The sequence below is a fragment of the Marasmius oreades genome, chromosome 8 (assembly GCF_018924745.1).
Source record: "Marasmius oreades isolate 03SP1 chromosome 8, whole genome shotgun sequence".
NCBI lineage: Eukaryota > Fungi > Basidiomycota > Agaricomycetes > Agaricales > Marasmiaceae > Marasmius > Marasmius oreades.
In genome coordinates, this window is record NC_057330.1 from 1,237,300 (window position 1) to 1,251,860 (window position 14,561).

Genomic DNA, 14,561 nt, shown 5'->3' on the forward strand with positions numbered 1-14,561 from the left:
GACAGAAACGCAAAGACCAGTTCTTAATACAAACAACAGAAGCTTGAGGCAACTCATTCACGGTTCGACGGGGGTAGATCTTTCGACTTCTAATTCAACGCGTAGGTACGCCCCAGGTTGTTCAGTTCCCCGTTGATATCAAGGAGGTCTGGGAAAGAACTCAGCGACGGTGTATGATATTGACATTTGAATGCACTCAACTGTAGTGGGAATTGCTGTCTTTCCTCTGTATCATGCGCGTTCGTTGAGAATGACTATGGACCACAAACAATTTCCAACTCACGAAGTAACCGAACCACGCGTATCGTTCAACAAAATCTAACGTGTCAAGGTAATGAATAGACTGGTTGAGGAAGTCCATGACAACTCAAGGAATGAGGGAATTGTCAATATCGAAATGGGAAATAAGTTCACCAAAACATGCTTACCATTATCTTCCGATGAAGTACTGGCAAATTCCGTTACCCAGAGTGGATAGTTCGGAAATTGACCATGCATTTGCCAGACATAATCATAGAAAGTTCCGAGTCCCTCTCCGTACCTGAGTCAATTGAAGTGGTTTGTGAACGTTTTCGATGTTCTGATCAACTCTTGAGCTCACCAATGGAACGGGATAAAATCAATGGAGCATTGGGTGCAGTTACTCAGGAATTGCGCTAACCAAGGTCGTCCAGAGGGTCCATTGGTGATGGCAGGAGCACCTAGCCTCACCCCGGAAGACTTCAATGGTTGGATATATTGCTTCCAAAGGTCGGCTGCTGCTTGTGGCGACAAATTAGACTGAGAGCTCAAATCCGGCTCGTTAAACGCCTAGGGACCAAAAACAAGAAGTAAGCAATGATACGCCAAAGTCCAATACATGGATTACCAGTGCTACTTTGGCCTTCTGCAACAGGACGGCGGTAGAAAAATTGTTGGCACCCCCAGCCCCCCACTGCATAGGTACGTAAGGTATTCCAGAGGAAGCTAGGTAAGATGGAGGAGAGGTGCCCCAATCGTATTGCCAAGATATAACACTTGACGCCTGATTCACCTTTGTGATGTCGACGGGGTTCTTGCCATCGGCAAAAGCGAGACCACGCTTTGGATTCTTTGAAGCTGCGACACCGACAACGCCGATAACAGAAGCAAAAAGCCGCAGGATGCTGAGCAACATATTGCAGTGCACAAGAAGCAGAGCCGGGTGTTATTTAAACTGTTCGTCTACTAGTGAATCCCCATTAGTTTCCTTCTCAAATCTCCCATTCCGTCCAAACCGAGAGAAGTGGCATCAGAGGAAGCATGCGACGAAGAGACAACCTTATGTCCAAAACCACCGAATGGTCTACAAATTCCGGAAAACCGATCAAGAGAGGCGGAGGTAGAATGTATGGTCGTGAATATAGGTAGGAAGCACGCAGGTGTGATATCGACGTGGCAAAGGTCACCAGAGCCGAAACAGAGCGTTGGGCAAGGATTTTCCGTGATCGAATGTGGTTGCACGAGGTTCGTTGGATGGAGGACAACTCATGCTTCAATGGAAAAGAGCAAAACGATACCAGGGAGGGACATACACTGAGGTAACATTATCAGGCAACTATGACACTGGTCTGTGGATCTCCAGTAGCTGCATTTCGAACTTCAATAACGCATTCGGAGGAATTAAGGAAGGAACTCCTTCATCGCCATATGCCTGAGGGAAGATTTAAATTGACGAGCCGAGTGAAATCCACGCGAAGACGCACCAGATTCGGTGGTATGGTAAGAATAGCCTTTTCGCCTTTCGACAACTTCAGAACTCCTGCCTGACAATTAGATACGATTTCCAAGGACAACTTGACCATGATCCGACCTTCCTCCCAACCCTTGATCACTGCGCCCACTCCGAGTTCAACCTGAAAAGGCCGTCCCCTGATGAGGCCGATTTGATCATTGCCTTCGCCCAAAAGGGTGCGCATGCTCACCGGTCATAGCTAGAGTCAAACTGGGTACCGTCTTCCAAAGTGCCCACATAGTGTATGCTTACAATATCTGCGCATCAATTCAAAGACGTCAGTATAACATTCGTTCAATGAACCTCATGATTTCGCACCTCCTGCTCGTGGATAGGTTTTACCGTCACCCGGTGCAACGATTTCTATTGTAAGCCCCTAACAAACACCGTCAGCCAACGAGAAAGATTATCCTAGCACAGTGCGCTAACCATGATGAGAGAGAGCAAACACGAGCTAGAAGGCCTGTTGCCCGCACATATAAATAACGTCTAATCCATGCATCAGATAAAGCAATCAGTATCTGTGTTGAATCGGTACTGCTATTCACCTTATCGATCGCCCTCAATCTATACAGCAAGGGGGCTTGACACCTCCGTTATCACGGGAATGGTGAGAGTATCCTGGGTTGTTCACTGTCGTCCACGAGACCTCGAAATGAAGATGATCTTATCGAGAACGTTGCAGGGCGAGAAACTGTATATTCAAATTGATCTTCAATAAGTACATCGAGATTTTCCATTTCGGCTTGCGAGAAACAAAGCCCAGCTCTGGCAAAAAATACGCACAACTCTCAAAATACCCGTAGTCAGAAAGACTACGCACCGTTGAGAGATCCTTATAGAACTGGGTGGGTGGTTCAGAACGCTGGTTGGTGATTTTTTGGAGGAAATACCGCACCAGCCTGAGTCTTTTACAGCCCCTACGATGTTATGATGGCAAACACGAGATTTGAGGTGGACTCAGATACTTGATTATGTGAAATACTGCTAAGAGTATATCTCCGTTGACTTGAACTATTAAAGGTGCAGGGAGCTGCACTATACGCTGACACGAAAGTTCAAGTTGGGTGACCCGGATTGTCTGTGACTGTGATTCCGAGTTCTCGATACCCACGTGTTAGGACACGGTCACGACCTCTTTCTTCCAAGTTCCGACACGTCGTTCCGCAGCCATAACACCGGGGTTTCATGAATTGGGCATCGGAGCAGAATCTTTATTCAAAGAAAACAATGTCGCCATGGTCTCCAAATGCAAGACTTCTGTAATTTTATCCTCGACGCTCGTATCGTATTTCGGTTCGAGGATCTCTTATGATCATTCACTTATTGGCGATCTAGCTGCACTTACATTGATCTGATTCGACTACATTCGGCCTCGTTTGACCCAATAACGATGGGAGATATTACTATCATATCAGGAAGCATTATCTACCAGGTCGTCCGTTGACTTGCCGGTGCTCTTCGGTTATTATCATGGGTAAGTTCCAGCAAGATGATCTTCGTGTATTCACCTTGCTGGCTCCCTTTCGCACCCTAGACCTGAGGCCTGATCGATGATCCCTCGGACTGGGATACAAAACAGGCTCATATTGAGAGACCTCCCGCTGAATTGGTCATCTTGAAACCGTTGAAGGTTGTACGAGTGGATTTGGGTCCTGATCATAGACGATGGCCGGCCCAGATTCAGATTTCAAGATGAACTTGCGTTACTCATATCTGAGGTAGCCTTGCCATATAGAACATGGCAGCTCTTGGTCATTGCTAATGAAAACAAGATAGATAAAAGTCGGAAACACGACAACGTACGGCTCTTCCATCCATCCGACCGGGTGGTTCCCGACTTGGTTACCCAATTGACAATTGACAGCGATCTACAGTTTCGGGACCCCTCTTATCCCAGCCAAACATGCCCGATCGTTCGTTCTATCAATTTGAGTAGCGTGGTACATCTGAGTCTACCAATTCGTCACGAAGGAAGAGTATCCCTGGGTTCAGGCCGCTGGTCCGGAAGTTTCGTTGGTATTGGTCACCCAGAAACCCGGGGGATCACAACGGAATGACTTTTGCTGATTGTGTTCGCGACCAAAGAATTTACACGGGGGGATGAAGATTGCTTGCAATATCCGGGGTTAAAACCGACGGTACTGGCACATATCTGTAGACTCGTACCAAAAAGGATTGGAGAAAGTTCCTGCAACTCGATCAGTGATCTAGAGAACGAACGTACAAGTGAAAAATTAAACTCTAGCTATCCATCCCGACGTATCAAACTTGTTCCCTGGCCGAAGCTCCGAGCTAAAACTCAGTGGTAGAGATACTCGGTTTCTCCGCGTTCCCCATACTGACATTGCTCCTAAAACTTCTAGTAATCCTTCCGCTGCCCAGGTACCTCATAGTGTTTGTAGCAGGGGGGCCAACTTCTGATGGTGTATCATCTGGACCAATGGATCGAAGTCGAAATACAGCTCTGTCAAGTGTATTGTCCTGCCCGAGTCTTGTGGTCTGAATATAGTTGGAAATTAAGAACGCCACGAATTTGCCAACAAGATTACTCACCAAGACCACCACCCCCACCACTTAATTAATTAAGAAGGCTATTCACAAAGCACAGGTTTGGACTCCCCAGTGATGGAGAGTGAGAACTACTAATTCAAACAGATGGTGGAGTCGAAGGAGTCATGTACATGAGGCCTTCAACCCCGCATGTCTCCAGCATGTGAAACCTACACCCGTACGAGTATCTAACACTCCATTCTACGCATGGCATGAAGGACCTCAGGACACGGCGTTGACTTGGACCTTAAGGCACCGGCGCATTGCATCAAGCTTCAAGGACTAGGCTAGGTCCGAGTAGTAGCATCACCTCTTTGAGTTTCTCGACCCCCTTTCATCTGTACTAAAAAATTCATCCGCTCCCCAGTCGCCAATAAATGATATCGGTAAAATAATCCTGGACGGGAAGCAGTTCAAGGACTAGAGGAGTGAAAGAAATATTCGACGTCATTATTATAGTCAATATATTGAAAGGGGTCAAATATGATTGATTGAATATACGTATGCTTCCCGTTCAACCAACCATCGTCATCACCATACGCAACTTGTAACGAGAAAATTCTCCTATACATAGTCTTGAAGTAAATGGACAAAACCAGGGAAGAACAGGGGGGCCCTGCGGCAGTATGGAGATATAAGGAGCATATTGCAATCTGAGGATTAATTAATATATCAATTGACGCCATTGTGGGTGAGGTGTTGTGCAAGAATACATTGAATAAGACGCCCGGGATTGGTCGCGGCGGAAGAATGGAGGAGTTTGCTAACGGGGCAGAATCTATACGGCCGTTATCTTAATCAGTGTTACAATAGGTTTATTGTGAGTTCCCATTTTCAGCCCTCAGCCTAATATGTTGGATCGTTGGTGGTCCTTTTGTCGTCGGAATGCCCCAAGGTAGTCATTGATGTAACTTCGGCGAGATCGCGTACCAGACTTAGCTGTTTTGTTCAAAAACCATTGTGTAACCGAGGTATCGATCGTTGAACATCTATGAAGAAGACAAGAAAAACACGGCCACATCTCTCAAATCTCGTTTCGATAGCAACATCAAAGGTACGCCTCTTGCCGATGTTATTCGATCTCTCTTATTGAAAACGTGGATTTGAGATCGGGAGAGGGTTCGAGGAATCAGAGACTGGTCTGAGAGATTGGCTCTTGATCAAGATGTGCGATACGCATTGCTACCGGGAAGAATGAAATGTACTGTAGTCTGAAGTGAGAAGAGATCAGGCATGAGATAAGAACATACGACTACACACTGAGGGCCAGAAAGTTCGGACAATCCTCGGTTCATCACGTGTTTGTTGTTGACTCGAAGTGTCTTCTCGCATGAATTCTGCACGCACCGACGGCGTATTGTTCTTTGCCTCCGAGTCGTGTAGATCTTGCCGATGTATCATATTCATGGATGTCGCGACTTTTGCTATTGAGCTCTTCCGGTGGACATGCTGCTACCATGCAGACAGCTGGTGAGAGGCAGTGTGACCTGCGACCTTATGCTTGCTGGAACTTGAACGATTAACTTCAATATTCGACACGTCTTTGCGTAATGGGGCTTCATGTCCTGAAATTTTCGAGACAGCTAATTGACGTGCCTGGCTATGCCCTGTACTGATGGTCGCATTCAACCTTTTGAATCCACTCGTAATTGAAAAGTTGATTTCAGATACGTCAGGCATCACTCACCAAGTGTTGTTCGTTGCTAGAATTTGCCTAGGTTTTACCGTGTATCAGTCAGGAAAGGACAGATCTGCACAACAGTATTCCGGAGGACAATGTGTTATTAGGGCAAGGGGGTCTACACGGCGGCCATGCATTCACGTGCTATGAGACACGGTGATAAGCCCTCAAATAGGTAAGACGGGTCAGTAAGATAAAAGATAACGGTCAAAGGGTAATTGGGCATCCTCACAAAACTACTTCTAAGCTTCGAGCTTCAATGGAGTCGAATAGGACATCAGTCCAATTCAAAGATGTCTGATCGTTATGATTCGCGCGATGACGATGTTCTGGAACACTAGCAGAGCGTGCAGAAACCGGTTTGCTGTGTATCGGACAATTTTCGGTCGTGAAGGATACTGAGGGCCCAGACCGAGACCTCTCAGCGTCCGAACCCCTCCGCACCTCCCTACAGACGTGGCTTGAGTTCGAGCGGTAAGTTGATCGCGAGATAGCCTTTGACGAAAATCCCCATGCAGTACGAGCAAGATGCCTCGCGTCGGCTGAGGTAAAGCCGAAAGCCGACAGTCCACGCACCAACATGTGCGACCTCTTAATTTCAGTCCACAGCATTACACAGGAAAGTTACAGGTGAGTCGTTGCGATGAAGAGCGGGGAATGTTAATGAATCATCTGTCAGAATGCTCTCAGATCCTGCTCTACTTTTCTCGAACTAACGACCAGCTTGTGCAAAAGCTGGAAAAGCCGGAAAAAGCCGAAAAGCCACATGTGTTTGCACCTACAGACTCGATTATCAAAAAATTTATTCCTCCACCTTCCTCCACCCCCATGCGCTTCAGGAACATTCTCATCTGTGGGCCGATTGTATAGGACGAGGTAGGTCCACCGGTTGTTAAGTAACTTACTCGTAGGGTTCCGTCCGAGGCCACCGAAGACTTAACCTTTCTCCTCTGAACATGTGGAACAGCACTGGCTCAAGGCGGAGTTGAGTCTCTCAATTCGATACACATTCAATGAGATCTTCACAACCCAGGTTCTGCTTTGATGCATCACTCGTCGTGCCCGTCCTCATTCTACAGTGCCTCGGCAAAACCTTGTTCAGAGATAGAAATAGGCCCGAGTCCTCCGACTTCGGTCTCGAATCTACAGCCGTCCATACCTGCGAGTGTGCGATAGCACAGAGCCATCATATAACAGCAAGTGTATGTAAAGGGAGGCCTACTCTGAAAGCTGGAATGGAGAACGCCGTGATACCGTCGCGTACCGAGCTGCAGCGTGTAGGGGCGTCCCCAGGATGACCGAGACAGGTAATTTGAACGCGCGTGCTCGGAGATTCAGAAACTGCTATTTGAAGCCCTATACATGCATATCGTGCCGGGAGGCATGTTTTTTTCTCGTAGGTTAATTTTCACAGATCTACGACCACATACGGTCACGATCACGATGAAAATATTCAAATGGGTTTCCGACAATCAGGTATGTCCGCGTTATCGTTATGGTAATCCGTTCTCAACGTTACCCTTATTTCTTAGTGAATTCCTGTTTGAGAAAATCCGGGGGAGGCGACTTGACCGCTCTTTTCCATTCATGCCGTAGAACATCCCTCCACTAGCTTGGCTATTCAGAGGTGTGCGTACTTATGAATCTGATATGTTAATAGACATTCACTTACTACAATTTTGTCGGAGCTCGGAAGTAATCATTCATATATCGAGTGGAGGTTGGTTCAGCGACGGGCCTGATTTTCCAGAACGTAACGAGGCATCAAGGCATGCGGAGGACGGGGAAGGTCGGTGGCGGAGAACATCCTTTCGCGGGAAATACGTTCTACTACTAACAGTCGGGAATCCGGACTACTGTAAACACACTAGAAGTGGTTCCGTCCAGCTTCCCTTTCACTCAACTCAACTAAGTCTTCTAGGCAGAAACGGAACGGGAAACTAGCCTTCCCGCGGCGCCGCCGGTCCGTATACTCTGTGGGGTAACTTACTTGGCTGCTGGGAAACTTTTGATAGTCTCTGATACGCGATGCAGCCCGTTTCCGTAAGTGTCCAGTGAGACTCGTTGAAGGGGGTTTGTTATTCCTATTCTACTTTCCTGAAGGAGCGAAAAAAACATTCCAATGTCAACGACACGCGTCTCGCGACCCTCGAGGAAAACACTAACACTATTATATATGTACGTATGTACGTATACTTTAGACGGCCCCCCAAATTCGGGGTTGTAAGTAATCGGATCCCCGTTCTTCCCTTCCCTGGCCTCAGTGCAGTAATATGATTTTTCCGGTCGATGGTACGAGCACGCGGAAAATCCCTACAGAACGCCACACCGTGACTATCGTTGAGGCGTGCTTTGGGTGTGGGGGGTTTGAGATTTGAAGTAGGTAATAAGAGCAGTCTTGAGAGTAATAATATATGTAGAACAAGTCCAGGTGCCATTAACAAATCAAACGACTGGAAAAAGAATGGCTCGGAATCCAACTTACTCGGGTCCAGCGATGTATTGAACTAATAGAATTCCCCAGCTGGACTGACTTGGATAAAAAAATTTGCATCACCCGGTTACCCACCATAAGCAACCACAATACCAGAGCGGTCCTCAACGAGCAGAGATATTGAACGCCAGGAAATGACTGCATTACGAGGTCAACCCACACTAACTAAAAAAATGTCGCCCTCTCTTCCGACGGAGTAAGGGCAGGGACGGTTGAAGGCGAGGGTTCTTAAGTTCAATCTAAGTTGATGCATGTGGATGTCGCGGAGGTACGGTACGAGATAAGTGTCCCAGACTAACCCGAGCGTCATAATTACGCACGACGTACGACGTTGGACGTCCGACTGGGTTCCGGTTAGGAATAAGAGGCAACGAGTTCAGAGTGTACTAGTGATATTTCAAGTTGCGTTGATGCGTGCCAGGTATGTAACATCATAAAATCTTTATCGGGTGCGGGATCGTGGGGGTAAGTAGAGGCGACTTTGACTTGAATGCGAGAAGTTTGAGCCACGAACGAAGAGGGAGAAGCGCAATAAAGGAAGATGTATTCGATTCTTGGCCGTTGGTAGTGCAGCCAGCCACGACAGAACCTCGGGAAACCGGAACGAATCTATCTCTATCGGGGCGGAGTTGTTATTTTGAGCTTCTGTAGATGAACTTAGCACGGCGCCCGACCCCACGAACGTCAGGTCAGGTCAGGTACATCTGAAGGGTCAATGAGTGCAGAGTGGACATGTCTTTGATGGGAAGGCGGGGAAATAGAGTGATCCGTCCACGCAAATTCGAAGCCAAAGGACTCGGTAGGAGGAGCTAGCATTTAGCTGTAACAGCTGTGCAGAACATTCACCGCCAATGCGCGTAGTCGTGATTGAGAATGAGACGTTGGTCTTAGCTCGGGCAGCGTTCGCGCATCGTCGTTCCAGTATGTGACTTTCAATTGTTCCTACTCATACAAAAATGTTACGCTGCTGTTACAGAGTCCTAAACACAAAAAAACCGGGAACCAAGAGTACCAAAAATAAAAACACAGAACGATGAGAGCCCAGATTATTTTGAGGTCCGAATGTGACCCAAATGAACCCAAGTGGAAAACGGTGGCAGGCAAATACACAAGCATAATGTATGGTGTAAGACGGAAGTAGTGTGAATCATTGCAGACATGTGGCGATTATGCGGTTCTTGGGCATAGGGTAGAGGTGGGCGGGCTTCCAAAGGTAAAAAATAAGCTATATGCAATGAAAGTAAGATAGGATGGTATAGTATGAAGAATTCCGGGATATACAGTTAATTGCAACAAGATGGATGATGTGATTATCGACAGCGATGCATGACAAAGGGAACGATGGATGCAGATTGGATCATTGGATGGGATAATGGATTACGAAACCATGCGATGAATACGGCGATGACGGGAAAATGAAAGGGGCGATGAGAGGCAGACATATGCAAAGGCGGGACGGTGTTGAACGCTTGTGCGGACGATGCGGGTGTAGGTTGATGAGCGGTTGTTGTGTGATTGTTTCGGTTCATCTCTACACCGGCCAATAGAATATAATTGAATGGCGCACAATGACTGACTTCAGTCTGTTGGGAACAAGAATAGCCGCTTTCCGCTTCCTAAAATCGAATCGCCTCCTACAAGACTCCTGCGCTTCTTCTGCGCGGAGCTTCGAGTTATGGTCCGGAAATTATCATTAGAATAGGACCGTGCTGTGTAGGAGGTTAGCATACGACGGTAGGGAAGTTCGGAGAGGACTTACTCTCAAAAACCGGCCTCCTTAAAGTCGGATTGATAGAATAACAGCCATCGACACTAGCTGGGCTGCGTGGAGGATCGTCAAATTCTTCTTCCTCACTCTCCTCGGTGTCCTCGTAGTGGGTAAGCGGACTCGGCCTCGTGGAGCCGAAACTAGACATAGAGCCTGTGCGAGAAAACTGGGAGTTGATGCTCGTCGACGAGTTTCGTCTGCTACTCGCCGGCCGTGAAGGCATAGAAGTGGAAGACGGAACGCGCACAAAAACGTTCGGGACCAGTAACTTCCCTTCTGCGCCCTGTGGTAAGAGAGGTCGCTCCCGACGTGACGGTGATGATGATGATAGCGGCGAGGAAGAGGGTGGTGAACTGGCACCATATAGTGACATTCGCGACTCGGACCTCCTAGAGAAAGATTGAGAAAACTTGCTCAGAAGTTCCTCGGTATTATTTGGTAAAGATGAGGGAGAACGAGACGATGAGAACGACGAGGGACGGTATTTTGGCGTGGGTGCTGAGGAGGAAGATATCGCGATGGCAGGTGTACCGTGGTGGTAAGATTTTGAGCGAGACTCTGAACCAAGAGCGAAGGGTCGAATAGGGGCGAGTAATGGTGAAGAATCCTGATCGGCGGGAAGACAAGACCGCTGAGAGAAGTGAGGAACCTCATCGGTAGGTGACGGTAATGAATCGTCGCTAGCCGAGATAGACTCCACGTCCGAAGGTGAATTGGGGACGCGGTAGAGGGGATATGTGAAGTAGCCTTCTTTGTCTTCGTCATGCCTGCCTGTTACGTCCTGAAGCTTGCATTCCTCAGAGCAATACAAAGGAAAGGGACCCTGGTCGATGACGGTTCGCATACGAGGAGGCTGCTGCTGTTTGTTGTTGAAAGCGCCAGTGCCTTCCACAAAGCCACGCGGACGCGGATTTACTTTCTTTCTGAGTACGGGAATGTCAGGTTGAATAGGGACGAGGGTGCGTTTGGGTACGATGATCTTGTCACAGACTGGGCACCATTGGGTTTGATAGTCGATTGAAGATGTCGAAGTCGTCGCGGACGACGATGAGGGAGATATTGAAGACAGCATCAACGGCGTGTTTGGTGTGGGGAAGAAAATCAAAGGAATAAGTCGAGGGGCTTGATTTATAAACCGTGTGGCATGGGGCTTGCCCCAGCCAATGGGAGCGAGTTTCATTGACCGGTCCGTCTGTTTCCGTCATCGGACCTAACCGTGGCCCCGCGGCCTCTTTAAATTTCCTTTTTCGTCATCCGTTCAACACGTAAAATATCTGAGATCGAATCTTAGATGAAGGGGGTCCCTCAAAAAATGAAATATATTTCTATCCGAATTTATCCCGCCTCCGGGTCTCCAGGTCTCCGTCCGGCCCTCACTACATCCAGGTACGTGACTCAAAAAAAAACACCTCTTCGAAGCATCTCACCGTCTCCAGCCTTTACCAACACGAACCTTGTTCTAGTATTGCTCTGGAAATTCGCAACCTCCACAAACTCAATCCTCTCAGACTTGTTTCTATCCGTTTCTCCTAATTCAGGGTCGTACTGTTGTTTCTGGCACCCCTGTCAACTCCGTTCAAGCAAACTCGAGGTCCAAGCAACTATTCATGCTGTTCGCTAGTAGGAATCGGGACAGGGAATTCATGCAGCTTTCCCCTTCAAGATGTCGAAGACATCCGTCACTTTGTTTGTGAAAGTTAAGACCCCTACTCGTCGGCTTTCGATGCATTCGGTTAGTGCATGGAGCCTGGTTATGATACTTGTCAAAGGAAGGAGGTGAATGATCATATTTGTCTTTACTTCCAGAATCCCTACGACTCTCGAGAAGTCGTGACGTTCTAGCCCATGTATCCGGCAGCGATCCTCCTAGAATTCTGAGGTCTCTCTGAAAATGTGGCCGGCATTCTGTATCCTGGTTATTTCAGAGCCCTTCGGCGTTGACGATCACCGACCAGAAATACAACGTACCACGACCATGAGTCACGGTATACTTCTCTCGTTTCCCTCAAAGCTACCACCGGGTCCTGCCAGGTTCCACACACTTCACACCCCTCTCTCTTCTCCTGTGGCGACGTTGACGCACCCTCGGAACTTACTTCTACCGGAATACTCAAATTATCATCTCGTTCATCGTGACTCACTTGGACCTGGAAGCTTTCTCTAGCTCATGCTTTATCCGAAAAATCGCAAAACCATACCCCCCGTCGCCTAATTGGATTGAAATTTGAGGGCCTTAGGTCGAAGACATCCAAACTGATTGCTTGAACATTCAACGCTCCACGTCTGATTCACGATGGGACATTTTGTTCAAAGTCACCGTCCAGGTCTTCATGCCTTTGTTACATCTTACATCGCAAATGTCGAACTATCCCCTAACCTCCCGAACGAGAGGAAAATTCGATATGAGCACGACGGACGAACAATTCATAAAATAATTTATGATGATCATCCTGAACATAATTCGGACAGTGCTTCTTTCTATTCCCCCCCCGTTCAATGAATGGACGAAGTCGTCCGGCAATTTGGTCGAACATCTCGAATATCGAGGATGGAACATTCCATCTGCCCCCCTGCCAAGTGCTCTCTGTTTCCCCACATTCATTTATCATTCATCAATTTATGTCTATGTAGTATTTACTACATGCATGTCCGTCGTAATTACTCGTCGACTCACATGAGACGCCGCCCATCTTCCCAAATGTTGAACTCATGCGTGTTCGGGTTGTGGTATTACAGCCGCTTAGGCGCTCATGGCAAGATTACTTATTAGCCCTCTCCGGTCTCACCTCGCCTATATCGAATGCGGGGTTAGGCGAACAGCCTTTTCTCGCCCTCGGGCGTCCTTTATGGAGTATCTAACACCGAATCAGTACCGAAGTCTACCAGCTTGGACCTAGGGTCGGATCCAAGTACTAGTACAGTGCGGGGGATGTCACTGACCAGGACCCATGCCTTCAAACCTACTGACCTCTGTATTGACCGGTGACCCCCTCCATAAGCTCCACAGCGCTTTCTCGGAGCGATGATCAAAGGATACGTACCGATGAGATGCCCCGCTGTGGTAGTGATCCCTGGCCTCCTCGTGGATTCCGCTTAACGATGAGTCTCTGCTTTGATCCTAATTTCTTGACAATTCTCTTTATCTTGATCTTCCTAACTAAAAGAAGTCGTACTTATCTTTATTTCGAACGCAGATACAATTTTCTTACGGCGTGTTCACGCTTACTGTCGTACCTTTCAAATTCTTAAATATGGTGAGATTCTCTTCGTTCGTTTTCCTTTTCCTTCATCCTCTTTCCGTCCGCTCCTGCGAGTCCTAGCCCAACTTGTGGTTAAATAGCCAAGCGCCGCGTTGAGAACTAGCCCACCTCAAAGCGTAGTCTAAGTCAGCGTTGACGAGGATTGATAGGGATTGGATTTCGATTGATTAGATTCTCGCTATCTATTATCTTATCACGGAAAGAAGTAGATTAGCCATATAAGTTTTTTTTATTACTCTTCTTTTATTCACACGCACGGCTTTAGTACGATACATAAAATCTGTCAACGTTGTACCGAAAAATTCAATTCCTTTCTTCCCCTCCCACTCTGAGCCCCACTGAGCTGAGCGATATTTTCGAGCCTTCTCCTCCCGAGCCTTCTCCAACAATTCCGAGCTGATTCGCATTTTCGAGCCTCCTCATTTTCCATCAACAGACTGCATCTCCGAAATCTCCTTACATCAATTGACTTCTGCGGCGTCGCTCTTCGTTTACTTCTTCTTACCTACAAACGGGACTTCTTCTCTACGCTACCGATACCCGTCAGACTTCCGACCAATAGCCTCGCATTCATTTTTACAAGCAGTCTGCTTTATCCTGCCGCAGTGGAGCCCACCGCGAGGGACTTGGTTTTCCGCGTTTTCTGACGAACACACTTCCTCATCATGTCTACTTCACAACACCGCCAAAACCCGTGGAATCCCGAATCCGATTCCGAAAATCCGATGTCCCGTGACACCAGTCTAGGCTCTCAGGTACAGCTTATCAGTCCGATGCCAACGCCCGGCACTACCAATGCTCCGTACTTCTCCGGTACACGTGCTACCGTGTTCCTCGAGACGTTGAAACGCATGTGCGACGGAGCCGGACTTAAGGAAAACGAGGCCGTAGATCAAATTTATTTTTATTCTTCCATCACAGTTCAAGACACTATCCGGTATAATTCCGCTTTTAATATAGACCTTCTCGACAAGACTTGGGAGAGGGCCAAGAAAGTTCTGCTTCGACTCTACGGTTCATCTGACCTCGCTCCTGCGGTCACTATTTTAGAT

At 47.6% G+C, this 14,561-nt stretch overlaps 4 protein-coding genes across 4 annotated transcripts; all 4 read right to left on the minus strand.

Annotated features, from left to right (window-relative positions):
- Positions 1-89: 89 nt before the first annotated feature.
- On the minus strand, positions 90-1,156 carry E1B28_012312 (uncharacterized protein; the record flags this gene model as incomplete). The annotated part of the gene is made up of 6 exons (XM_043157406.1): positions 90-148; positions 202-226; positions 284-366; positions 429-541; positions 602-810; positions 869-1,156. The coding sequence occupies 6 exons, from the start codon at positions 1,154-1,156 to the stop codon at positions 90-92; spliced, it is 777 nt and encodes a 258-aa protein (XP_043004773.1).
- A 420-nt stretch (positions 1,157-1,576) lies between these two features.
- On the minus strand, positions 1,577-2,185 carry FPR1_2 (FK506 binding protein proline rotamase rapamycin-binding protein; the record flags this gene model as incomplete). The annotated part of the gene is made up of 6 exons (XM_043157407.1): positions 1,577-1,672; positions 1,725-1,780; positions 1,832-1,890; positions 1,944-2,010; positions 2,072-2,129; positions 2,183-2,185. 6 exons carry the CDS (start codon positions 2,183-2,185, stop codon positions 1,577-1,579), a joined length of 339 nt encoding a protein of 112 aa, XP_043004774.1.
- A 2,907-nt stretch (positions 2,186-5,092) lies between these two features.
- On the minus strand, positions 5,093-6,320 carry E1B28_012314 (uncharacterized protein). The gene is made up of 4 exons (XM_043157408.1): positions 6,220-6,320; positions 5,994-6,153; positions 5,567-5,936; positions 5,093-5,510 (listed from the first exon to the last, which is right to left on the minus strand). Exons 3-4 carry the CDS (start codon positions 5,711-5,713, stop codon positions 5,436-5,438), a joined length of 222 nt encoding a protein of 73 aa, XP_043004775.1. The 5' UTR covers positions 5,714-5,936; positions 5,994-6,153; positions 6,220-6,320; the 3' UTR covers positions 5,093-5,435.
- Positions 6,321-9,394: 3,074 nt separating this feature from the next.
- Positions 9,395-11,429, minus strand: E1B28_012315 (uncharacterized protein; the record flags this gene model as incomplete). The annotated part of the gene is made up of 2 exons (XM_043157409.1): positions 9,395-10,190; positions 10,241-11,429. The coding sequence occupies 2 exons, from the start codon at positions 11,427-11,429 to the stop codon at positions 10,060-10,062; spliced, it is 1,320 nt and encodes a 439-aa protein (XP_043004776.1). The 3' UTR covers positions 9,395-10,059.
- Positions 11,430-14,561: the final 3,132 nt, after the last annotated feature.

What these genes read in the sequence shown, in the direction of transcription:
- E1B28_012314 (XM_043157408.1), bottom strand. Translation starts at nt 5,713, where the DNA reads ATGAATATGATACATCGGCAAGATCTACACGACTCGGAGGCAAAGAAC. An exon ending in TCCGAACTTTCTGGCCCTCA is followed by an intron (nt 5,511 to 5,566) that starts GTGTGTAGTCGT and finishes TTCAGACTACAG; the next exon opens with TACATTTCATTCTTCCCGGT.